Source organism: Antechinus flavipes, chromosome 1 (genome assembly GCF_016432865.1).
Source record: "Antechinus flavipes isolate AdamAnt ecotype Samford, QLD, Australia chromosome 1, AdamAnt_v2, whole genome shotgun sequence".
Lineage (NCBI taxonomy): Eukaryota > Metazoa > Chordata > Mammalia > Dasyuromorphia > Dasyuridae > Antechinus > Antechinus flavipes.
Window position 1 is genome coordinate 4399387 of NC_067398.1, and position 26502 is coordinate 4425888.

Consider the following 26502-nt stretch of genomic DNA (forward strand, 5'->3'; position numbering starts at 1 on the left):
CATAGGGAGTGCCTGGAATTCATTGTGTGTGTGAGGGAGGTGACATAGTTGGCAGGGGAGTAGAGGATAGGTTGGGGGAGGGGGAGAGACTGGGCAGGCAGACCTCCCTATCTCAGGAGAGAGTGGGGGCTATGTTTGAGAGGGGGCTCATGGATGACAACTGGAGGTGGGGGGAGAGAGCAAGGAGCCCTCGATGACTCCTGTGCTGAGACCTTAGTCCCTTGACAGTAATAGGGAAAGTTGGGGCAAAGACATGAGCTCTATTTTGGACCTGCTGAGTCTGAGATGTCTGCAGGAGTTAGCCATCTTTGGACTACTGGGTTGGGAGCCTGAAGTACTCATTCGGTGATTCCTTTTGGTCCAGTGCTATGATTTCAATAGCATAGGGAACTTCCACTGAGTTCATTCCTTTTGCCATCCCAAACTGGCACCTGCTGCACAAGTGACAAGGCGAAAGGGCTGCCTAGGGCACTGCCATTAAACGAGTTGCCCAATGTCACATGATTTGGATGTCTCAGAGAGCGGACTTGAACCAGAAATTGCTGATTTTGAGGCTAGCTCTCTATCCACTATGCCACGCTGTCCCCCCAAGATGTGTATGGACATAAATTTTGGGTTAAAAAGTCAGTTGAAAAATGAGGGGGACTTGGTTAGATAGTAACTCACTTGAAGAGGACCCAGTGGTCTTAGTGGCCTTCAAGCTCAGCAGGTCAAAAAACGAATGTATTGGGGGATGAGAGAGGAAAGTACATCACCAAGGAAGTGAAGGTAAAGAGTTGAGAGAAAAGTCCAGGACACACTCTTAGGGTGCAATAGACAGGCAATGATCCAGTAAAGGGGACAGAGGGTTGGTCACAGAAGGAAGAGACCAAGCGAAACATCATGAAACTCAATAAAAAGGTATAAAAACAACAACGTTTATGTAGCAGTTGCCATTCCCAGACGCCGAGCTAATTACTTACAAACATTATCTCATTTGATCCTACAGCATCCTGAGAAGGTAGACTGATCTCCATTTACAGACGAGAAAATTGGGATAAACTGAAGTTAAACGACTTGCATAGTTTCCCAGCTCAAGAACATCTGAGTCTGGATTTGAATTCAGAGCTTCCTGATTCTAGATCCCAGAGCTCTGTCTACTGTGCTAGCTCACTGAGAAGAGTCCCTAGATAAATGGAGGCTAAATGACTTGCACAGGGAGTCACAGCTTGTGAGAGTCTGAGTCTGGATTTGAATTTAGGACTTCCTGATTCCAGCTGGGCACAACAGCAAATGAAACAGGAGGGTCATATAGATTTATACTAATTGCACTTGGCTTTTTCTGGAGTATTTAACTTTGGTCCTTTTGAATTTTAATTAGATGATAACATTAACTACAGACAGAACGACAACGCTGACCTGAGCCTGGTGTGGTTCAGCCGCTGAAGGGGAGAGGAACCCCAATCTTGCCCAGTATGGGACCCTGTCTCAGGGGCCTCTTGTCCCCCCCACCCCCAACACATCTGTTGCTCATCGCATCGCTCCGGCCCTGGGCATGAGCCGTGGAAAGAATGAACCTGACGGGTGCTAGTGTGAGCTGGACATCTTCCCCTTCACCTCCCGGCCCTGCACAGTCATGGCCGGGCCAGTGGGGCTCTTGGTCTCAGCGTTTCCTGCCTGGTAGAGCCAAGTGCAGGAAGTCCGCTGGCCCGCGCCTCGCCCCCTGAGCTCCCGGGTGCATTTTGTGATCAATCGGTGAATGGCCCGTCTGATCGAGACCCCTTGGGAGAGAGCTGCAGGCACATGGGAACCCACCTACCGTTTCTAGAAATGTTCTGGTAGTCTCGGTGGTTGCAGCGGTTTCTCTGACGAAGGCGCAGATAAACAGAGTTGTCAGGGGATCTGAAAAGAATTCACAAGATCGGAAGGTGTTCAAAGAAGCAGATCCAAAGAAACTCTGGTTTTGCTGGAGTTTTTTCCAGCAGGAGACAGTTGATAAGAGCTTGGTGAGCTCAGCAAAAGAATTCAGGGGGGCTGCTTGCTCCACTGACCCCAGCAATCGATGAACCAACAAGCGCTGATTAAAGGCCTACTTGGGGGGAACATCATACACATCCTGTGCTAAAGGGGAGCAAAATATGTCCCCATTTACAGAAAAGGAGGTTAAGGGAATCTCCAGGATGGGATGGTTCAGGGACATTTACAAGAAAAAGCTGGAGAAGCTCTGGGATTACACGAGAAACACATCAAAGCTGAATAACCTGCCGGCTTTCCTTTTTGGCAGTTTCTAAATTGGGATTTAGAAGGGATTGCTGGCGATGTTTATTTGAACTTTGGGGCTTGTGGAAAATATGGAATGATGTGGGTGAGGAGATGGGAGAGTTAGATTTAGTTCTGGTTGAATAGCTGGGCTCAAAGAGCAATCCTAGATATTCTCAAGCTCACTTGGAAAGCAGTCTCCAGGGAGTGCCCTGGGGATCTCTGCTTTGGCCTGGGTTATTGGCTTTAAAAGGAGGATCAATGGGGCAGCTAGGTGGCACAGTGGATAGAGCACCAGCCCTGAAGTCAGGAGGACCTGAGTTCAAATGTGACCTCAGACACTTAACACTTCCTAGCTGTGTGACCCTGGGCAAGTCATTTAACCCCAATTGCCTCAAAAAAAAGGGGGGGGGAAATCAATGAAATCCGTATTAAATTAGCAGATGAGACAAAATTTGAAGGCATAGCTAATAGACTGGACGACATAAATCAAGATCCAGAAAGATTTTGATATTCTAGGACACTTGGCAAGGCTAAATTTGATAATGATGTAAGGCTAGTGGCTGATTGAGTGAAGGAGTTTTGAAAGGTCATTGATAAACTGGCGCCCAAGATGGGGATGTCCTAGGTCCCTGGAAGACAGGCTGAATGGATGGAATTTGATTCTTACTTAAGGTAAACACTTCCATGCTTTCTGTGTGTCAGGCCCCGCATGAAGCTGCCGTGAGTCTGGGGATCCAAATTCAAGAGACCAACCCTCCCTGCCTCTTAATAAGGGATTGTTGTGGGGAGTGGCAGGGAGAGTGAATGGAGCAACATGGCAGGAAGATGGTCCAAGGGTAGTGTGATCAAAGCTCTGAGATCAGCTGTCTCTAGGGGGCTCTTAGTAATAAGGTCCCAGGATGGGAGCTTCTCCAGGGCGTGGTCTCTGAAGATCAAGAGGAGACATCGAAGGGAGGGGGTGATGATTCAAGTTCTACTTCCAACCCATCCTGGCTATAGTGACCCCGAGCACCTTAGTAACACTCTCGGTGTCCAGGCAATTCTCTAGGACTCAAGATTGTAGTGTAGACAAGGAGCTGACCCCCCCCCTTTTTTTTTAACTAGAAAATCTTATTTCCTTGCTCCAAACAAGGAACCTCTTCTATACATGCTATAAATTGAATTTCTCATTGAGGACTTGAGAGCTGTGAGAAAATTGAATAATCAATAGCCTATTTTGTGATAGAAAGGATTGTGAAATGGAAATCCTATATAGGCAAGGTTGCCTTGACCTTATGTTCAATAAGATACCTCGCTTAAAAGAATTTAGGATATGTAACTTCTTTACCCCAAGATGTAGACATTGTCTCTTTCCTTCCCTCTTACCTTCCTCCTTTCTCTCCCTCCCTCCCCTCCCTCCCTTCCTTCCTTCCTTCCCCTTACTCCCTCTCTGTCTCTGTTTCTGTCCCCCCTCTTTGTACTGGTCATCCCCTGAGCCTGGCAGACCCCTCCCCCTAATTTCTATTACAATTCCTGGCTTCTTTCAAAGCCCAACCCAGATGCCCCCTCCTTCATGATCCCTTCCACTTTCAGTTGCCAGGGCCTGCCCCAACAACTGGTGTTATGCCCTGTGTATATTTGTGTTTAAGGTGCATGCTCACTGTTTCCCTGTGTAGAAAGTAAGCTTCCTCAGGGCAGAGACTGCTTTATTTCTCTCTTATCTAGAACCTTAGCAGCAGAGGGAGGGGTTGGGGCCAGGGATTCCATTCCAGATCTCCAGACTTTGTCTACCTTGACCCTGTGTGTTTCTCCCAATCTCCCTTTCAGCTTTCTTTTAGATTTTATTTTCTACCTTTAGAATGTAAGCTCCTGGAGGGCAGGGAGTAGCTTTTTGCTTGCATTTTATCCTAGTGCTTAGTAATTCACTCATTAATATTGACTAATGCTTAATAAATACTGCTTGACTTATAATATAGAAATGTGAACTGGTTAATTAGAAATGAGGTGAGAGTGGTGATCCAATGGAAATGAAAATGGGAGTCTTTCCCCATCAAGAAGTCATGTTTCTCCCTCATAATGAACCCGGACAAGCCACAGTGGCCAGCTGAAGGCCAGAAATGGGGCCAGTCCCCAGCGGGCAGTTCTGTTTGGCCGTCCGGTTAGACAGCTGAAGTGCACCTATGAGAAAGCTTCTGCTTCTGCCTTAAGTGTTGGGGGTTCTGGGCAAGCTTGGAAACCCCTGCTTCTCTCTCGGGGAGGAAATCAGGGAAGTGCTGGCCAGGTATGAATGTGCAGAGCTTCCACGGAAAGCAGGTGGACCCACGAGACTTGCTGACCTTTCTATCTTCCCTTGCTGAGGGGAGACAAGAGCAGCTCCCGCTGGAGCTGCTGGCGGGGGTGCTTGCTGTCACTGTCCTTGGGGAGCCCACAGGAGGTTGGGCCTTTAGGTTCATCTGAGCTGAGAGAAAGGGAAGACACTCGAGCATGACTCCCCAAGGAGAATGCAGACAAAGTCATTCTTGGTGCTACAAACGAATAAGAAACGAGCTCCGACCTCACTTACAAGGAATAGCAGCACCCAGTATGTGCCCGAGTCCTTGCAAAATATATAAATGCAAAATTACTTCCTGAGGGCAAGGAAAGCTCTGACAACAGGAGAGACCAGGGAAGGCTCCCTGTAAGAGATGGCCCCCTGGGCTGTGCTTTTAAAGAATCCAATGCTTCTACAAGGCTCAGGAAAGGCGGCGTCCTAGGCAAGGGAGGCAGTAGGTGCAAAGGCTGGCTGGGATGTTGTTGTATATGAGGAAGAGACCGGAGGCCAGTGTGGCCTGAGATCTCCCTGGAAAGACAAGCTGGAGCCAGACTGTGAAGCACTTTCCATGTCAGACAGAAGGGTTTTAGAGGTATTAGGGAGACCCTGGGGGGAGGAGGGATGGGCAGGGCTGTGCTTAGGTAGTCCCTTTGCTAATTCTATGGAGAAGGACTGGAGCAGAGGGGGTGCCCCCCTGAGGGGTGATGGGGGACTGACCTGGAGGGGCGGCGGTGCTGGGGGAGTGGGGAAAGCTCTAGCCCTATCACCCCTTGATGCCCTCTCTGCTCTATTGGAGGTTTTGGGTAGGGGGCCCTTTCCTGGGACCCTGTGAGAAAAAAAATGCAAGTCAGCCTCCTGGGTCTGCTTTGAAATAGAGGGAGCTCCCTGTCCCTGAAGGTATTCAGAGAGAGGCTGAATGACCACCTGCTAATGATCCCCAGAGGGCACCCCCTGCTGTGGGGATGGGATGCTGGGCTGGAGCCTTGAAGGGCAGCATGAACACAGCTGCCGGTGTCTTTCTTGGGCAGTCACGGGGTAAAGGCCTCGGAGTCCTGGGGTGGGTCTGACCTGGTGGTCAGGCTCAGGGAGGGCCCCCCCCCCAGCTCTCCGATGACCTCTCAGCTGACTCATGGCATAATCAATTGTGTTGGAAGGGACCATTTTACGATGGGGAAACCGAGTCCTAGATAGGTTGAGTGACTTGGCGAGCAGGATCATTGACTAGCAGAATGGAAGGTCCCTCTCCCCAACCCCTTCCAGTTCTCAGTCTCTGCCCCTTTCCATCTGTCCATCCGTCTCTGTGTGTCCACACAGACACGGGGACAGACGTGTGCGTCCTTACCTGCCGGCAGAATTCAGAAACCCGGTCATGCCGGAGAGCTGGGGCCAGTCTAACTCATTGCTCAAAGCCGTCGGCAGATTGGAGAACGTTTGCTAAAACAAGAGAAGAAAGAACTTTTACCAGGGGACCGTTTTCTCCTCTGCCCTGGACCACTCACAGGCAGCCCAGTGGAAATGTTTGGGAGATAGTGAACATTTATTAGGACTGATGAGAACTCGGAGCTACACATCCGTGGAAAATCCACGACTTTCCTAGGGGAGAACCCACAGTCACTGGCGCCCTCCCTTTGTCCCGAGCTGGGTGGGTTGGCCCAAATGGGCTGCTCCTCATCTGTTGCCCCAAATCACTTTCTTTGCTCTGCCAGGGGCTCCTTGTAGGTGGGATTTTAGCTGGGACTTGAAGGGAGCCAGGAGGCAGGGATGAGGAGGGAGAGCGTTTCAGGCACAGGGGAGAGCCAGAGATGTCCCGAGCTGGGAGATGGAAGACCTCGTTCGGGGAACAACCAGAGGGTAATGTCACTTTGGTGGGGGGGGGGGGAATAAGTAGGGGAGTCAGGTGGGAGAGGGAGAGGCAATAAGAGCCAACAGAGCTTATTGGGAGTAATCTGGTCACCCCTGTGCTCACTTTGACAGCTGGATGGGGAAGTTGGACTGAGGGGCTGAAGCGGAGCTTGGATGTGGCCACGGGGAGCACTGAGGCAAGTGGGATGGCCCTTGTTCTCACCAGGAACCAGGGCCTTACAGAACGCACTGAGCACCTTTGTCAGAGATGGCCGCACTCAATGCTTTCCCCAGTGAATTGCTTCCTGTCTCTTTTTCGGAGTATCCACTGAAGAGGGAGATTTCCCAGCCTGTGCTGGAAGCCATTTTTGCTTCGTGGTCTTTCTGTATTCCAGGACTGCTCCACTTGCCATTCTCATTTCTTCCTCTGGTGAGCTGATTTCTGAAGCCTTCTGGGCCCGTGTCAGAGGTCGGTGGGGTGGGGGTGGGGTTCCTCGCCCTTCTCATTGAGAGGCTTGCTGGCCTTTTCTTTTGCTCCATCATGCCCAGCCAGCCTCGGGTTTGGAGACCGTCTGGACGGCGTTTTAAAAAAATGTAAGTGCTGCCCTGGGCCTCTGGGAGGCTCGTCCTAATGAGGGATTCTTTCCTCCCCTCCCCCCTTTCGCTTTTGCATTTTTACTTCATTTAAAGCGAAGCCTGCTGTTTGGGGTGACAGAGTGGGGCTGGGCTCTGCCAGACCTTGCGTTCAGGGCCCTGCCCCAGACCCTCTCTGGTCCCATGGTAACTCCCTCCAATTCTCCACCTCCCTCTTTTATTATTTATCCTTGTTATCCTAACATCACGATTTATTTATTCTGGGAGGTGAGGGATCCATTTGTCTCAAAGCCAGCCTCCTCCCCCTCCCCCAATACAATACATTTAGATTATTTCCACTGAAGTCCCCAACAATGGAGACTTTCCTTTGTCTTCTTCCTAAAGAGATGTCAGAATTATGACAAAGGGCAGCTCCAGGTTTGGGGTTCCATCCTTGGGAGAGGGAGGGAGGGAGGGTGGGAGGAAGGGAGAGAGAGAGAGAGAGAGAGAGAGAGAGGAGAGAGAGGAGAGAGAGGAGAGAGGAGAGAGAGAGGAGAGAGAGGAGAGAGGAGAGAGAGAGGGGGAGAGAGAGAGAGAGAGAGAGAGAGAGAGAGAGAGAGAGAGAGAGAGAGAGAGAGAGAGAGAGAGAGGAGAGAGAGAGAGAGAGAGAGAGAGAGAGGAGAGAGAGGAGAGAGAGGAGAGAGAGGAGAGAGAGAGAGAGAGAGAGAGAGAGAGAGAGAGAGAGAGAGATGAGAGAGAGAGAGAGAGAGAGAGAGAGAGAGAGAGAGAGAGAGAGAGAGAGAGAGAGGAGAGAGAGGAGAGAGAGAGGAGGAGAGAGAGAGAGAGAGAGAGAGAGAGAGAGAGAGGAGAGAGAGGAGGAGAGAGAGAGAGAGAGAGAGAGAGAGACAGACAGACAGACAGAGGAGAGAGAGGAGAGAGAGGAGAGAGAGAGAGAGAGAGAGAGAGAGAGAGAGAGAGGAGAGAGAGAGAGAGAGAGGAGAGAAGAGAGAGAGAGAGAGAGAGAGAGAGAGAGAGAGAGTGAGAGAGAGAGAGAGAGAGGAGAGAGAGAGAGGAGAGAGAGAGGAGAGAGAGGAGAGAGAGAGAGAGGAGAGAGAGGAGAGAGAGGAGAGAGAGAGAGAGAGAGAGAGAGAGAGAGAGAGAGAGAGAGAAAGAAAGAAAGACAGGGAGAGAGAAACAGAGACAGAGACAGAGAGAGACAGAAAGAGAGAGAAGGAGAGTGAGAGAGACAGAGACTGAGAGAGACAGAGACAGAGAGGGAGAAGGGAATAAGCATCCCTGGAAGTCCAGGACTTTGTGGAGACTTATGTGTGTGATGTGTGTACGTGCATTGTGCAATACGTATGCATGTGTGGTGTGTATATGTATGTATGATGTGTGTTTATATATGCATGTGATGGGGGGGGGCGGCATTGGGGGCGGGCATCAGTCGATCAGTCCGGAGCTCCCAGAATCCCCAGTCAAGCCTCGTTGAACACGTGCTGGGCGTCGCGGACACGAGGGCAGCTCCCAGAGGAGCCCGGCCCCCGGGAGTCCAGTGCCACAGAAAGCCAACAGCCTCGGGAAGCAGCGCCATGGGCCCTGGAGCCGAAACGTGTGCCCGGGGCGCTCTCCGAGGTGCTGGCGCAGCGAGGCCGCTGTGGGAGCCTCCCCTCTCCCGCCCTCCTCCCGTTCCCTTTGCAGTTACTGCCGACCGCTCTCCCTTCTCCGGGAGCGGGTCCTCCTCCCGTCCTCTCCCGCCCTCCTCCAGGAACACCTGAGCTCCCGGCCTCCCCTGCGCGGGACCGGCTCTCAGTGAGCCAGAGTTTGCTTTCCTTCGGCTCTCGGGCTCCCTAATATCCGATGACGTCGGGGGTGGGACGGGGCGGGCACCGCGCATCCCGACCCGTCACGGAAACCGCCGCGGGGTTCAACCGGCAATGGGACACGGAGCTCGGAGCTCTTACTGCGAATGCCCGAGCTCCCCTCCCCACGCCCCAGTTATTCCAGAGCCTGCGTCATTACCGACAGGAGGGACCCGAAGGCCCCTCTGCCCCCAGGCGTGTCTCCTATAACATTCTCCTGCTCCTGCTTGAATACCTTTGGAGACAGGGAGCTCACTACTGAATAAAGAAGCCCCCATTTTTAAGCCTCTCTAGCTGCTAGCAGATTCTTCATGAAGCTCCTCCCCCTTCGGAGACTTCTGGGGCCACACAGAACTAGTCACAAATAGCCAGGCTAGGTCTGCTGGGATCAGAGACAGAGCTGGAAGGGACCTGGAGGCTATAGGAACCAACCATCCCATTTTACAGATGGGAAAAGGAAGCCCAGAAAGTTAAAATGCCTTGTCCAGGGTGACCCAGCTAGTGGCTATCTGGGGCAGGGATTGTGCTCAGGTCTTTTAGTCCTGTCCCAGCCCTCTGCACCACCTTAGGTCCTCTTGGCATGAACTGCTTGTGTGAGCACCCTCCCCAGCCTCTGCTTGTTCTTTTGATGTCTTTTAATCAAAGTCAAGGACTGTATAGCTCTCCCAGTGAACTTGAAGCTTATTAAATTTCATTCCTCGTCCTAGCCTGTCAGGATATTCTTAGATCCCGATTCTGTAATCAAATGGAATTATTTCTTGTTTTTTTGTCGCTTACAAATCCAATGAGATAAGCACATCATCAGACTCTTGATCCAAGAGAGGAATAAAAATATTAACTTCAATGTCAAGGACATTACCCCGATGTTCACTGCAGAGATTCCCTCCCAGGTTAATCACTTAATGACCACTTTAGAGTGATGATCCTCTAAAGAGTTGGAAGCTCCTTGAGGAGAGGGACTGTGTTTTTCCTTCTCTGTATCTCCAGTGCTTAGTATAGGGGACTTTACCCAGCATACAGTAGGTGCCTAATAAGTGCTCATTGACTGACGAAGGTAACTATATCATCAGCCAGTTTACATTTTCCCCATTTTTTCTACAAGACTATAATGAGAACTTCGTCACATGATAGTGAGTGACACTGACGTGATTTGAACACAGACCCTTGGATCCCAAACTTGACACTCTTTAAAATGTACTTTCTGCTTTTCAGAGCAGCGAGATGGTCTCCTCCCAATGCCTTGTTTCTCTTTCACAGAGAAAGCTTTTAAAGCACAATGGTCATTGAGGCACCGTCTTTCCTTTGTACCACGTGTGAATATTCCTCCTGCTGGTCCAGCCGGCTGGAGCTGAATCTTCCTTGGCTCACGTATACGCCTTCCTGGCTGGGGAGTCAGACGTGAGCATCTTTGGCATGGCGGGGGGAAGTATGGAGAAAACAAAATTCCATCCTTCCAAGCAATAGATTTATCCCTTCCACACTCTCTTTGTACCCAAGGGAGCTTAAGAAACTTGCTTTGTCCTGGAAGATTTTGTTGGATATTATTATAGGTATATAACTATATGGAGATATAGCCCCTTTAAGTTACAGTTCTCCTGATACTACTCTTCAGGGGTTTTGCCTTCTTGTTCTTGTATGTTCTTGTTTACATCTATTCCCCATGTTCTCTTAAAATCTGAGCTCATCAGAGAGCTCCTTATGCACTGAAATCGGCCTTTTTAGATGCTTTTTTCCTCTTGCAGATCAAGGCTTCAGAGCTTGGTGGGAACCTGGAGATCACAAAGTTTAGCCTCTTCATTTTCATGGATCCTAAAATACCTCAAAAGAAAACCAAATTCTAGGGAAACCGAATCACGTGGTTAGGGACCCACACATAGTAAGGGGCAGCCAGGATTTAAACTCGGGTCTGGACTTCCAATTCCATAATCTTTCCACTGTCCCCTCCTGCCTTTTCCTTGGCAGCATTATCCTTATTGTCTCTGAATGCCTTGAACACATGGAGCCTGAGATGATGGGATCCAGCCCCTTTATGCTCAGCTCTTTTTGAACTTGCTTTCCTGAGAACTTGTGTCCACATCTGACAACCTCTTTGGCCGTCTTGAAGTCTAAGGGGAAGCATCCGTTGTCTCTCAGAGGTTTCTGACACTTCCACTTAATGGACCAGCTCCTCGTTGGAACTGATCGTTGGCCATTCCTTTTAGTTTCCGAGAGATGAAACTGTCGGAAGGACACCCCAAGAATCTGCTCTATCCTCTCTACTATATTTTGCATTTGATTAGGTTCCACGGCATGAAGGTTTATGTGCCGGCCCTCGCTCGGCAGTAGGGACACAAAACCAGATAGGAATCCATTCCTGCTTTCAACAGACTTACATCCCGAACACTCATTGGTTACCTTATTATCCCCATGTGAAAGGAAGAGAAGCTGGCAGCTGAGGAAAGCAAGCCATAAAACAGAAAGGGAGCGGGTCGGAATCGCCGTTGAGCTTGCCACGCCGAGGAGGGGTCTCAGCATCTTGGGATCCGTCCCGCCCTCTGCCATTATCCATGAATCAGCCTTGTGGACTGAGTGATTCCCAATGCCTTTCACACTTACGCAGCCTAAAATAATCTCATATTTACTCAGGAGCGCAGCTGCCCGGCTTTCCCAGAAAGTCATTTGGGGCAACTGAGAGGTCACCTTTTGCTTCAGAAGCAAGGCAGCGCCCGGCCAGCACGTTGTCCCCACCGTGGCAGGTAGAAGACCCGAGGGCTCACCTTCAGCATGTGGGACAAGGGCACTGAATTCATCAGAACTCAGTGCACCGGCTGTCGGGTCTGGATTCCCAAAAAGGGAAAGCAACAGAAAGAACCAGCTGTCCCCTGTGACCTGGTCACCGTTCCGTGGCTAAAGCAAACTTCTTTTCTGACAGAAGAAACGGGCGATGACTTGGCTTGTCATCTTTTTTCTTAACTCCAACACATTAATCTTTCAGGTCACAGCATCCAGGAGGCAAAAAGGAGGATTTAGTTCAGTTTTGCCCAAGAGCATCCTAAAGACCAAAGGAATCTAGTTTTTTTATAAAATGGCCCAAACGTGGCTGTGTGGCGTTACTACGCCTGGTGGTCCATCTCTGTGACCCTCCGAAGGCTTTTTTCTCCCTCTAACCTTCCTTGTAGGTTCATGGACCTTCTCTGCCTCTGGAGGGCCCTTCTCTGCCTATGGAAGCTGGGCTGTGGAAATGATTATTGCAATGGAGAGAACGCTGAACTTGGAGGCATGGGAACGGAGTTAAATCTCTGGACTCAGTTCCCTCTTCTGTAAAACGAGGGGATTGGGCTGGACAATCTTTAAGGTCCTTTCAGACCCAAATCCACGATTCTATGCACACTACCCTGTGTAATAAACTGAATCAGACAAAAAACTCATCTCCCAGAGAATACAATCTGTGATCTGGAAAGATCAGTATCTCCTTGGTTCTGGTAAATATGCCTTTGCTTCCTCCTGGAAAGCTGAAGGATTCCTCTGGTCCCAGACACAGAACAGGCAGTGCAGATGGACTGCCTCCCAGACAACGGTCAGACAAGGGCAGGGGGGAGCGGCCCCACGACGGGCACTTGGAAGGTCAGCATTCTCCGGCTCAGCCGCCCCGCCACTGCCGGCGCGCCTGGAAATGCTGCTTCAATGACGAGGCAGCTAAAATATTCTAGAAATCATTCGTGAACAGATGGGTGCCGTGGCAGGAGGGCACCAGCTCCTGCCAGGCTGGAGAACTTGGCTGTCTGGTTGCTTCTTGATTTTTTCCTTTTCAAGGGAAAATTAGTCAAGCAGAGACGGCCTTTTTCAAAGACAAAGATACTGATTCACATGCATAAGTCTGCTCCTGTCTCCCGCAGGAGCCCTAAACATCACTTTGGGCATCTGGAGGCTGGCGTGGCAGTGGCTGGCTCGTTCTGTCCCTGCCCGTTTCCTCAGAACTGCACAGTGGACAGGCTGGGCCGGGGCACTCCAAGGCAAGTCACTGAATCTTGTCTGCCTCTGTTTCCTCATCTGTCAAATGGGCTAGAGAAGGAAAAGGCAAAAAACTTCAGCGTCTTTGCCAGGAAAACTCCCAAATGGGCTCAGAAAGTGGGAGAGGACTGAAGAGCCGCAGTGATTAAAGGCTCTTTGAGAAGAAGAGGGTGTGTGTGTGTGTGTCTGTTTGTGTGTGTGTGTATGTGTGTGTGTGTGTGTGTGTGTGTGTGTGTGTGTGTGTGTCTGTGTGTGTGTCTAGAACTACTATAAGAGAGGGAAATGTCTGGCTCTGGAGCCCCTCAGATGTGTGCAGGGAGGGGATGGCCAGGGAGGGAGGGCCTAAGGACCATGGGAGGAGAAGAGCTTTTGCTTTGGCCATGGCCCTAAAATATCTCAATAAGAGAAAGTGTCAGTTTCTGGTGGCAGCTCCGGGTGTGAGAACGCCTGCCAGCTAAACTTGGTGCTAGAGCCGTCCCTGAGCCTCAGGGTGTTGAAGTCCACGGCCAACAGAGTGTCCGAGGCGGGGCTGAAGGCACATCTTCGGGACACTAAGGTCAGCTCTATAACTCCTGGGCCACCCTGCCTCTCCAAAGCTCGCACAGTGAGCCTTTGTCTCTGTTCTGTACAGACAACAAAATGACCTTCCTGGTGCCGGGGGCAAAGGGGAAGAGACTGCCCACTCAGGAAGCCATTGAGTCCCATTTCTCCCCTTTCCACCTTCTAACTAACTCTCATGTTTTTCAAGCAGGACAATTCATCTCCGGCCTTCATGCCGCCGAACCAGCTGTGCCCCATGGCAGGGAGGCCCTTTCCCTTCCTTGGTTGTTGGTATGACCCCCTCCTCAGGTGGGAGTATATTTACTTACCCATCAGCCCCCCGCAGAACGGAAGCCCCGGGAGCAGCTGCTGTTTTGTTGGCCATGATGTCCCCTCTCACACTTGGGCTGTTCTTGAGAACTCTTGTTTAAATCGAATTGAGCTGAATCGGAGAGGATTATTTTAAATGGGTCACAGGCCCCGTGAGGGCCCCGACTGCCTTGGATGGCGGGCAAACTGCCCTCCCCATCTGTTTCTCTTGATTGCTTCTGTGGGCCTGGCCTTGACCCTGTCAGTCAGGCATGTGGGAGCAAATGCTTTCCCAGCAGGAGGGGGCTCAGCAGCCCTGAAATCTGGCTAGCACTCTGCATCTGCACATCCTGGAAGCTGCTAATCCCGAGTCATAAAAAAGAACGAAGCTGCAGCTGACATCCTGTCCATCGCCGACTAGTCAAGTCTCCAGAGGCCGGAGTCCTAGACAGAGGCTGGGATCCTAGGCAGGGGCCTGAATCCTAGGCAGGGGCCTGAATCCTAGACCGGGGCTGGGGTCCTAGATAGCGGCCAGGGTCCTAGACAGGGGCCGGGGTCCTAGACAGAGGCCGGAGTCCTAGACAGGGGCTGGTTCTCTGATCCTCACTTCAGCTCTGATGACTCAGAGGCAAAATCTTCCCTGACCTTAGCCCCTCGGCCTTGCCAGTCCAGTGTCACGAACAGGGCTGCTGATCCTGGAGCTTGATATTGGATGGAGAGATACTGGTCAAGCTTTCATCTATGCCCGGCCTTTGATTTGTTTGCCTCTTATCAATTCTTTTTCAAGCCTCTCTGTGAGCTGGAGTTGGGATTAAGGAAAGATAAGGCTCCTGACCAGAAAGGATTCACTGATATCACTGCCAAGATCAATGAAGTCACTGTCCAGCATCACTGTTATGGTTAATGTCATTGTGATGGTCACTGCCATAGTCAATGACATCACTACTCTGGTCAAGGGCATCATTGTCAAAGTTAATAATGTCATTGCCTTGATAAATGTCACTGCCACAGTCAATGCCATTACTGCCCTGGTCAATGGCATCACCCTCCTGGTCAATAACATCACTGCTATGGTCAATGTCACTGTGATGGTCACTACCAAAGTCAATGACATCACTGCTCTCGGGTCAATAGCATTATTACCAAGGTCAAGGATGTCATTGCCTTGATAAATGTCACTGACAAATTCAATGACATCACTGTCCTGGTCAATGACATCCCTGCTATGATCAATGTCAATGTCATGGTCACTGCCATAGTCAATAACATCACTGCTTGGGTCAATGGCATTGTTGCTAAAGTCAATGATGTCATTGTCTTGATAAATGTCCCTGCCATAATCAATGACATTACCGCCCTGGTCAATGACATCACTGTCCTGGTCAATAACATCACTGCTATGATCAGTGTCACTGTGATGGTCACTGCCAAAGTGAATGACATCACTGCTCAGGTCAGTGATGTCACTGTTATGTCAACGATGTCACTCCCATGATCAATGTCAGTGCTACGGTCACTGCTAGGGTCTGCATTGTTGGCACTTGACTAATTAGGCAAGACTTTCATCGAGGTTGACCTCTAAGAGCTAATCATTAGACATGACATTTACATGACCTTTCAAGTTTGCAAAGCATTTGAGCTGTCAACCCGCCAATAAGCATTTCTTAAGCTCCTACTCTGTGCCAGGTACCACGAGAACCACTGTGGATACAACGGCAGAAACCAAGTCCTCTCAATCCTTTTTTAAAAATGTTTTTTCAGTGAATGAAAAGCCACTTCCCCTTCTCCCCACGTCTCCATCACTCATGAGCAACAAAGGAAAATAAACACAGCCACCAACCTGAATAGTCAAGAAAAACCCAAAGTCGTCTAACGTCCGTGTCTCGGTCTGGGCCCTGTCGGCCGCCTCCCTATCGGGACAGGGGCAGCTCCCCTTCAGCATGAGGCCCCGGATAAGGGTGGGCACTGTGCCAAAGGCGTCGTTCCTGTTACCGTACAAGTGGTTCTCCTGGTCACTTCACACTTGTCTCCCCAGGTTTCTCTCATCCCTTTCGTCATTTCTTCGGGCACGATCGTATCGGGTCCCCCCTCACGAGCTGCGAGCGGTTCCCCAGCCGCCGGCTGCTCTAGTGTTTGCAGTTCTCCACTGTGACCCAAAGGGCCGCTGTAAGTGCTGTCGTACCCACGAGCCCCTGCTCCCACTGCGTCTTTTCAGCAGCGCTGTGACTGTCGCCGGGCCACATTCTAGGAGAACTGAGGCTCCGTGAAGCTGTGTGTGGTCACACAGCCGGGGAGTGGGGGAGGAGGGATCTGACCCCTGTCTGAGGATCCCAGGACCCTAGACTGAGAGAGAGAAGGTGCTCAGAGGCCAGGCCAGCCCCTCCACGCTATAGTTTCAGACACGGCGGCCCCGAGAGGCTGTGACTCATGGAGAAGTAGTGGGAATCTGAGGCAGGATTTGAATCTGGAGCTGTGAGACTTTGGCATCTCAGTACCAGAACTTAGTGCTTAGAACACTTGCCATCCTCCCTGGGCAGCTCTGCCACCTGTCAGCTGTTCAAAGGTCAGGGTGGGACGAAAGATCACTACTCCAGGAGCTGCGAATGTGGGACATTTCCATCGAGTCCTGGCACTGTCAGCAGGCTATGGTTCTCCAGGAACGGTCACCGCTGGGGCGGCTCTCCGGGAGCGGTCACCGCTGGGGCGGCTCTCCAGGAGCGGTCACCGCTGGGGCGGCTCTCCGGGAGTGGTCACCGCTGGGGCGGCTCTCCAGGAACGGTGACCGCCGGGGCGGCTCTCTGGGAGCGGTCACCGCTAGGCTGGCTCTCCGGGAACGGTGACCGCTGGGGCGGCTCTCTGGGAATGGTCACTGCTAGGCTGGCTCTCCGGGAACGGTGACCGCTGGGGTGGCTCTCCGGGAATGGTCACCGCTGGGGCGGCTCTCCGGGAGCGGTCACCGCTGGGGCGGCTCTCCGGGAGCGGTCACCGCTGGGGCGGCTCTCCGGGAGCGGTCACCGCTGGGGCGGCTCTCCGGGAGCGGTCACCGCTGGGGCGGCTCTCCGGGAGCGGTCACCGCTGGGGCGGCTCTCCGGGAGCGGTCACCGCTAGGCTGGCTCTCTGGAAACGGTGACCGCTAGGCTGGCTCTCTGGAAACGGTGACCGCTGGGGCAGCTCTCCGGGAATGGTCACCGCTAGGCTGGCTCTCCGGGAACGGTCACCGCTGGGGCAGCTCTCCGGGAGCGGCCACCGCTGGGGCTCAGGGAGAGCCGGGCAGTGCCCTCGCCAGCCAAGACTAGATGGTTGGTTCTTGGACTGTAGAGAGGATTCCCATTTGGCCGCTGTCCCTCCCAGAGCTGGGGTCCTTACTTGCTAGCTGTGTCATGCTGGAGAGGTCACTTCACCCTGGTTTCCTCATCTGTCTAATGAGCTGGAGGAGGAAATGGCCAACCACTCCAGCATCTCTGCCAAGAAAGCTCCAAATGGGGTCACAGAGAGTTGGACATGACTGGACAATGACAAGATTTTACAAAACTCCTAGCAGACAATGCAAATATCCTCTTTTTTCAGATGAGGACAGTTTGGTTCCTTTTACTGAGGAAGGACTGGTGGGCTTCTAAGTGCCAAGGTGGGAAGTGCAGGAACCAGGACATGCCCCTGGGCCTCCTGAGTCCAGCTCTAGGGCGCAGGCCCTCTGGGGGACTGGTTTTTGCCTCTTTTTGTCCACTGGGCACTTAGAAGAGCACCTGGTACACAGTAGGCTCTTAATACATGTTTACAGATCAGTTGGCAGGGAGGAGGATTTCACGGGGACAGGGTTACAGGCGGGCCGACTTACCGCAGACATGTGTGCCGCTGTCAGCCACTCTGGGGGTATGTGGAAATGGGCTGCGGCCGAGTCCCCCAGCACAATGAGACCCTTGGCTTCTGAACCTAGAAAGGACAATCTCACATCACCTCGGTGTTCTGGGTCCGTGGGGTCTCCAGACCGGGCGCAGGAACGCTCCCCAGGATACCAAGAGCACCCAAGAGCCCCCGGGGACATTTATGAGCCAGAACCCGAAAGGAGATTTTTCTGCCCGTGAGAACCCACTCCTACAAGACAAAGAGAAGTGTGTGTTATGGTCTGAAAGGGGGTGGGACTGGCTAGAGGTTCTGGGTTCAAATCCCACCTCCAACACAACTGTAGTGTGGTCTCAGACAATTCATGTCATTTCCCTGGCCCCTATAAAATGAGAGCATTGAGCTTGGCTGCCTTGGAGAGCCAGATCGGATCCTCCAGGTGCGTTCTGGGCCCTCACATCCTCATGACTGGGTCTCTCACATCACAATCGCTGTCCATGGTGGCAGGGCCCTGAAAGGTCGTCTGGATCACATCCTGCGGCTCAGCCCTGGGAACTTGCCAGGGGAGACAGAAGGGCTGTTTCTGTGGGGGCGGGCCTCCGGCTTCAGACTCAGAGCATTTTCTGCTGCATTCTGGGCACAGGGATCTGGGCAAAGGCCTGAACCACGCAAGGGAGATCTGTCTCCCTGGCTCCTGGCTGAGGGATGGAGACGTGGAGGCTGCTAGCAGCCGTCCCCGGCTCTCCTGGAGTAGTGCTCTTTTTAAAATTTGATTTGACGCACTTTTTCATTTAGCAAGTGTTTATTTTCTCCCAGTGCATCCTGGGGAGAGTGCGCGATGGCTGCTGGGCCAGGAGCCAGGATCATCTCTCTGATCTGGCTGTGGGTGACCTTGGAGAGGCAGACGGCCCGGTTGGGAACAGGGGAGGGTGTGCCCAGGGAACGTGTCCCTACCCACCCGAGCGAGGGCACCTCCTTATTTCAGGCCCCATTCAGGCCAGGTGAAACGCGGTCGCCTCTGAGGGACTCGGCGCTGTCTTTGTTCTCTCTCCACCTTCTCTCTGACCTCAGCAGTTCCCACAGATTCAATTATCTTCTCCATTGCCTCCAATTCCCAGCTTTCCAGCCCCGCTGTCTAGCCTGGGCTCTCGGCCCACATCACCAACTGCCGGCCTGACACTGCCACCTGGATGTTCCACAGGCTGCTCAAGTACAAAGCAGAGCCCCTCATCCTCGCTCCTTCTCAGAGCCGTCGTCTTACTTCTGCCAAGGGCACTGCCAGCCCTCCAGGAACCCCCTATTGGGACCTTGAAGTCCCCCTCAGTTTTTCCCTCCCCTCTGCCCACAATCCAACATGGTGCCAGTTCTTTTCAGTTGTCCCCGATTCGTCCTTATGGTCTGATCAGACAATGGCTGCCCCAAGTCTGGTCTGGACTAGGACGGGCGTCTTCTGTGCCCCTGCACCCCCCTCTCTGCTCCATCTTACATCCAGTCACCAAAGAACCCTTCCTGAGGCACCCCCGGGGCTCCCCTGCTCAGGAAGCTTCTCCGACCCCCTCTCACACTAGAATAAAACACAAGTTCTTCAGTTTGCCACTGAAAAGCCTTCTGGCTCCGACTGTGGAGGCTCTCTCCAGAGTAACCGCATATGGCTACGCTTGGGTATCACCCACTACCCCCTTACCCACCACAGATGCCGCCTTATCTCCTGCTCTTGCAAAGGCTTTCTCCCAAACTGGAACCCTCTCCACTCCGACTTCCCTTCCGAGTCCCCGACTGTTAGTGCTCACCCTTCACCTGGCATTTCTCTTGTACGGGCACTGCCCTATTGGGCATTATCGGGTATTACAGAGGGGCCCTTTCCCTCCCTTCAGAGTAGACAGATACCCCCTGTTTGCTACTGGCCATAATAACACTTAATTGGCTGCTGAACTGGATAAACTTAGAGGAAATCCCTGCCTTTCGAGTTTGTCCTCCCCAGCAAGTCCTCCCTGAATTGTTCCTTCAGCAACCTAAAATGAGGTTGGCTTTCTCCATCTTCCCTCCGGAAGCTGGATGCACATGAGCCCGAAGTAGCTTGGTGAGGAGCTCTCCTCTCCTCCACTCTTGCCCTCTGCCTCGTGGGGACCTTCAATCTTCACCCGTGGCACAGAGGCCCACACCAAAGGTTCTGAAAGTTCCTTTTATCGTACTAACTGGGGCTGCCTGGTTGGGTTGGGTTCATAATGCCCAGAGCACGTTAGAATAAACGATTAGAGAGAAAGATGTACCTTCACAGAATTTCTTCTCGTATGGGATGCCATCTTTTGGATCTGTTCCCTGTCGAGGAAGAAGTCAAAAGATCAGCAGGTATTTGTGTAAATACTTATCAAATGGCTTTCAGAGATACAGGAAGATTAGTAAGTGGGAAGCCCCCAAATAAAAGAGAACTATTCCATCATAGCCCACTGGTATCCATATTCAGATATGGGTCGGAGTAGATCTAACTATACAGCTCGGAAATCTATTAGCATATAAAATAATCCTGTCCATCGTTATCAGTGTTAGGGCAGACATTGAGTCGATCAACAAACAGCCACACCCCTTGGAAAGTAATTTCCAAAATAGTTACCAGGTAAAACATCTCCTTTGAGATGATCTATCAGAATTGTGAACGAGGTACCAACGTGTCCAAGGCATCTCTCCTGAGTGACTCATTCATTTATTCAAAGTCTTTATATAGAAAAAGTACTTGATTAATTTAGAAATCCTTGAAACTCACTGGATGAAGTTGTCATGAGGTCCCATCTTGTGGGCTTTGTATAAAATAGCTAATTCAGATACTGAGCATTTGGGGAGAAACCAGGACAGGGGAGAGGAGAGAGAATGTTCCCATCTATCCCTTTGGAGGTGGGGAGAGCAGAAGAGTCCTCACTCTCAGCTTCTTCCCCTCCCACTCACTATTGGCCAGAAATGGACTTGATAAGTTTGGGGAGGTCAGATTTGGAACGTCTCACTGACGCCCTAGCAGAGTATCTGGACCAGCAACAGCTGGAACCATGTCAGGAACGGGAGCCAAGGACAAACTAGGCACGCCGAAGCAGAGACAGCTTTAGGACTTCATAAGGAACCCAGCAGAAATCTACACTGTGAAGAAGGAGAGTGTCAAAGGCAAAAAGATCAGAAGTCATTAGTTACCCTTTTGCTACATGTGCTGGTTAAGCATGAGCTCATCTTCCCCAGAAGGGGGAGGGTATAGTGGTTTTTTTCCCAAGGTGGGGGAAAGACAGAAGGATATTTGTTCTCACTCTATCATCCTAACAAATATCCCTTACCCAGAGCTAATTAAGTCTGGCAATCTAATTAACAACCACTGATGATCATGGAGTATGGGGGAGCATATAGGTGGGAAATCATAAACTTAAGTTTATGTAGCCCTTGTTATTTGTTATATTTGTGATGGAAAGATGGAAAGAGCCGTCCGCATCCAGAGAGAGAACTATGGAGAATGAATGTGGATCACAACACAATGGGGAATGTGGATCACCCCTTGTTGGCTGTGTTATTTGTTTGTTTGTTTTTTCTTTCATTTTTTGATCTGATTTTTCTTGTGCAGCATGACAAATATGGAAATATGTTTAAAGGAATTGCTCATGTTTAACCTATATTGAATCACTTGCTGTCTACAGGAGGGGGTGGTGGGGAGAAAAGGAGAAAAATTTGGAATATAAGGTTTTGCAAAAGTGAATGTTGAAAACTATCTTTGCATGTATTTGGAAAAATAAAAAGCTATTAAAATTTAAAAAATGAAAAAATAAAAGTACAACGGAAATTTAAAAAAGAAAGAAAAAAAAAAACCCTAACTCTGAAGGGTTAAGTTGAGGAGAGATCACAGTTGGTTCATATCTACTGCTGTAAAGGGCCAGAACTCTGGAGAAATATACTTAGGCAAGGATTCTTACAACAAGGTGTTAATTCAGTGGAACTGATAAGACAATGGTTATCTAGTTCTCTAGTTCAGGATGATTGAATTAATCTTACAACTAATAATAATGCTATCATGATTGCCTTATACTTAGTATGATGAATGGATTTAATTGTAATAGAGGATTTAAGAGGTCGGAGTCAGACCTAGAAAGACTCAGACTGAGAGAGACATTCCATCTTCATCAGCCTCGTGGTGGCTGGCCCGTCTTCCTGCTTCCCCCACTGAGACCAAGGCCCGTCTGAAGGGCCTCCAGAAAGCTAGTCGAGCCCCAGGCAAGGAGACAGACTGAGAAGGAGACAATAACGACTCTGGACTTTATCTCTGCCTATTCTCGTGGTGATTACTCGGCTGAAACGAAGGCTGGTCCAGAGACCTCCAGAAAGCTAAACCACAACATTACACGCTGCTACATCCAGCCTGATTTTTCAAGTGGGAGTTGCGAGATTTGATTCAGAGAATTTGCATTTAAAAAGCTTCCAGTGAGGGGAGCAAAGGAAAAGCATCCCAAGAAATCAAGGCTGCAGGAGGAGCTCTTTGCTCAGCTCAGCTATCGGAGAGCTCAGACAAGTGTAGACAGAAGCACGTGACAAAGGAACGGCAGAAAAGTTTGGCCGACCCTGGGCCAGTATTTTCAGGGAGACTCGAGGCCAGGATGGGCACTGGTTTATGCACAATGGCAAGGGTGAGTAACGACTACTCCCTCACCACCAGTAAGCTTGAGGTAGATCCATGTGTAGACAGATTGGCGAATTGTCAGCAGATGACAGACAGAATGACTAATAGTCTATTTTTTCCCCTTTCTCCATCACCAAGGAGAACACTTTCCCTATTCGAAAAGAGAGCGGGGTGAGGTTATGAAAGGAGATTGAGACCCAGGCTGGGAGAGCATTTTGTAAGGAAGGCTCCACTGTCTCGGCCCAGGGGAATTGGGCCTGGGCACGTAAGTTACCGGTTACTGTACTATAGGTGTAGTATAGTATATATGGTATTTATATACTTACATATAATATATAGTATAGATAGTATTTATATACTTATATATAGCATATAGTGTATAGTACAGTATAGGTGTAGTATAGTATATATGGTATTTCTATATTTACATATAATATATAGTATAGATAGTATTTATATACTTATATGTAGCATATAGTGTATAGTACAGTATAGGTGTAGTACAGTATAGATGGTATTTCTATACTTACATATAGCACATAGTGTATAGTACAGTATAGGTGTAGTACAGTATATATGGTATTTCTATACTTACATATAATATATAGTAGAGATAGGATTTATATACTTATATATAGCACATAGTGTATAGTACAGTATAGGTGTAGTATAGTATATATGGTATTTCTATACTTACATATAATATATAGTATAGATAGTATTTATGTACTTATATATAGCACATAGTGTATAATACAGTATAGATAGTAACTTATGCTATGAGTTACTATAAGCACCCGGGAGGGGATGCAGCCGTGCTGTTGGCTCCTCATGACAAAGTATGAAGAAGGGCCAGAGACGGAGGGGGGAGGTCACGGACTGCGCGTGTCCCCGGCTTTGGGAGGCATCGGGCAGCAGGTCTTTGAACCTCCGTCAGTCACCTGACAAGTGCAGAGTGGATCTGTTGCCGCCTGAGCGTCTCTGCCCACAGAGTGTCCGTTCAGTTCTGGCCGCCCCTCTGGGCTAAGTCCCTGCCGTCTAGCTGGGGGGCTCTGAGCCGTTCTGGCAGCCTCCGGGCAGAGACGGACAAGCCACTGTCAGCAACAGAGCCAGTGAATTGGGGAGGGAGGGGCGGGGCTGGCCAGCGAGTGTGTGGGGACAGGATGACTAATATTCTATTTGTTCCGCCCGAGGGCAGAGTGTGGGAGGCGGGCACAGACCCACTGCCCTCCGGGTGCCACGAAGGAAGCGAGACAGACACAGAGCGGGTGCCACGGGTGCCGAGAGCCGGGCAACCCAGCGCCCTGGGGACGAATCCGGCGGGTCCGCTCGGTTCTCGGCTCCTTTTAGCTCTCCTGCCGAGTGACCCCTGGGGAAGGGTTGGGCGGCCACCCGGGGGGGTCCTACACGAGGGATCTGGCTATTGGAGAGGCTGCAGGGCTCCAAGACGGTGAAAAATGGCGCCCAGGAGTGAAGGCGGCGGCGTCTGAGCCTGGAAAACCCTGGCTGGACCTCCATTCCGCCTCAGATGCTCACTTCAGGTTTACTGGCCGATAACTTATGGAAGCGATGGGGTGAGGTCCCTTTAAGAGTCCCTTCTTTCTGATTCCCAAGCCCTCCTAGTTGATGTAATTGTCAATCAAGGACCTTTTGATTCACAAATCTTGCTTCCTTTGAATTCCAATAGAAGATCAGGGCCTGTCCCAGCCCCACCCGGATTGGAGCCAACCGGGGCTACACTCACAGGCCTCTGGAGTTAAATCTCCCGTTATAAAAGGGACACACTAGAACCCCCCCTTTGCAGAGGTCCCAAACATGGCGGCCTTACGCCTGGAACGCCAGGACCCTCTGTCCCGTGTCTTCTTATCTCCACCTTCACCTGTTTCCTTAACTGCTTTCACCTCGCTTCCAAACCCCGTAATAAACCTCTTTTATCAATCTCGCTTTTCGGGCCGATAAATGCTTTTATTGGGGACTCCCGCGACCTCTAGCCCAATCCTTGCCCCGAATCCGCTGGGGCTGCGGGGAACTCTGACTCCCTGTACCCGGAACCTGCCGCTAGATCTCAAACCCTAATTCCCTTTAGGTCCTACCCGAGGATCCCAGATCTATCCCTCATCAGAAGGCAGTGGGAGGGAAAGCCCTACTCACATTTACAGAGACTTTAATTCCCCGCCAACCACAAGAAGCGGGGATTACACAAGGACCTATGTGTGCCAGATCCGGTGCCAGGGGAAGGGCAGACACCGCGGTGCTCTCTAGGAGCCTCCCTCTACTTTAGCCAGGTGGGAGCTGAGGGAGCTGCCCCCTGCCCTTCCTGCGCCCCTCCCCTCCTGTCCCCCTCCCACCTCTAGACCTCCCGGCCCCCTCCTCCACAGTCCCAGCAGGGAGGCGCCTCCTCTGATCCCATCTTGTCCAATGAGCACAACCCGGCTCCCGCCTGCGCTGCGGCTCAGCTCCCTCCTCCGCGCCTTTGCCCAGTGCTTGGCTAGTCCTGCAGCCCGGGGCTGACGGGTCGGGGCCCCTCTTCTCAGGGACCTTCGGGTGAAAGGGCAAGCCCCCTCCGGGAGAGCCCCCCCACCGTCACGGGGGGCTCCGGCCCTGCGGACTCCCCGCGGCCCCTGCGCCCGGTCCCCCACAGCTCCCCATCCACCGCCTGCAGCCTCTGCACAGGCTGTGCCTGCCGGGCTCTCCTTACCCCGGGCTCTCCCACTCCCAGCTCTCTCTGAGCTTCCGCTCCCGTTCTGTTCCTGCCAGGAGCTGCTCCGCGCCCCCAGCAGCCCCCGAAATTACCCCCACTCCCTTTTGTCGCTGCCCCTCACTAACCAGCTCCGGGAAGCGGATTCCCAGAGTGCAGCGCGGCGCCCGGAAACCTTTCCCGAACCGAACTGAATTAAGGGGGGGGGGAGGCCGGGGAGGGAGGCCCGCGGCTTTGTGACTCACCCAAATGCCATTGCAGTTGGAATCCTGCCGCGAGTCCCAGTTCTCCGGCCTGAAGGGGAAAAACAAGGGCGCGTTACCCCGGAAGGTGAGGGCGCCCCCCACGGGACTACTTCGGGGCTATTTCTGGCCCCCACGGCCCGGTGGTTCCCGCGCAGGGCCTGACTCCGAGCCGGACGAGGGGCGCCTGGCGGGCCCGCCACTGATTGCAGGCACCTTTGGGCCCGACGCTAAGAACGACCCCCACGTGGGTCTCCGCCCTCGGGCCGGGCAAGTCTGCTCAGTGGGCTGGATCTCCCCCGGCCTCCAAGCGGAGTCTGGCCAATCTAAAGGAACAGCTGCACTGCCCGGGCCCTGGGCGGTCACTGCCCTCCGGCACCTCACGGAGGGGCACCGGGCTGAGCTCCATCCCAGGCCCGGCTCCTTGGACTGGCAGGAGACGTCGGGGCCCTTCCGGAAGGAGGGAGGCCCCAGGGCGCTTCCGGCCCAGCACGTGTTCGCCCCCAGGACAGCTGGACTGAACGTTAGAGCCCGCGGACCCCGCCCCCCCCTCGGGGCCAGAAGTGGCTGCTTTGGGCTCCGGCTTTTGTGTCCCAGGGACGCGCCTCAGGCACTTCTCGCTCCGGAGCAGGATGGGGGCGGGGCCCGAGGGCGCCCTCCCCTCCCCAGTGGGAAATTACCGGCGGCCGGGGTAGACGTCCCTGTTCCTGTCATCGCAGTCTCTCCCTCTCCAGTAAAAGCCTCTCAAAGTCTGAAACGACAGAGAGGATTCCGCCGCCGGGGTTCGGCCTCGAGAAGCTCAGGGATCGGTCCTGGGGCCTGCGGCCCCTCTTGCTGAGGCAATGGGGCTGAGTGACTTGCCCAGGGTCACCCAGCTGGGAAGCGTCTGAGGCAGGATTGGAACTCGGGTCCTCCTGACTTCGGGGCTGGGCTCTATCCGCTGCGCCCCCCCTCCCCCGCTGCCCCTCTACACCCCCTTTCTCCTGAGCACACGTCAAGGCCGTTATTGGTTGTTTTTGCCAGTAATCCCGCAAGGAGGCGCTCAGGTCGGACCACAGAGTCGCTTAGTGAGTGTGGACGTCGAACCGGGGATTGGATCCTCTGAAGGACTCGGGGAAGGGAGGGGGCAAAGGGCAAAGGGCAAAGGGCAGAGCTGGTTTGGTCTCGCCATCTTGCTATTCTAGCAGAGGGAACCGTGGCCTTTGAACGCCTGCCCTTCCATGCCCGGGAAACATGCAAGCTCTCATTGTTCTGAGAATTACTGAAGTTTTATGAGACCTTCTAAGAACCCGGATGAGCATTTGTGCCTCCGGGAGCCGAAGGCGATGCTGGGCTGGACTCGGGTTAGGAAGACCTGGCTTCAAGTTCTATCCCCGTTACTTTATGACCCTGGGAAGGTAATTCCTTCTCCACCTCAGTTTCCTCATCTGTAA

At 52.0% G+C, this 26502-nt stretch overlaps 1 protein-coding gene across 3 annotated transcripts in view; it reads right to left on the reverse strand.

Annotated features, from left to right (window-relative positions):
- Positions 1 to 26502, reverse strand: part of AOAH (acyloxyacyl hydrolase) — an 80989-nt gene that overhangs the window by 13313 nt on the left and 41174 nt on the right. For all 3 annotated transcript variants that reach the window (XM_051978400.1, XM_051978409.1, XM_051978415.1), the window contains exons 9-14: positions 25750 to 25820; positions 25073 to 25121; positions 19758 to 19806; positions 17483 to 17577; positions 5874 to 5965; positions 1799 to 1881 (exon numbers count right to left, since the gene is read on the reverse strand). In XM_051978400.1, the coding sequence (XP_051834360.1) occupies positions 1799 to 1881; positions 5874 to 5965; positions 17483 to 17577; positions 19758 to 19806; positions 25073 to 25121; positions 25750 to 25820 (439 nt within the window). The remainder of the gene's footprint in view (positions 1 to 1798; positions 1882 to 5873; positions 5966 to 17482; positions 17578 to 19757; positions 19807 to 25072; positions 25122 to 25749; positions 25821 to 26502) is intronic.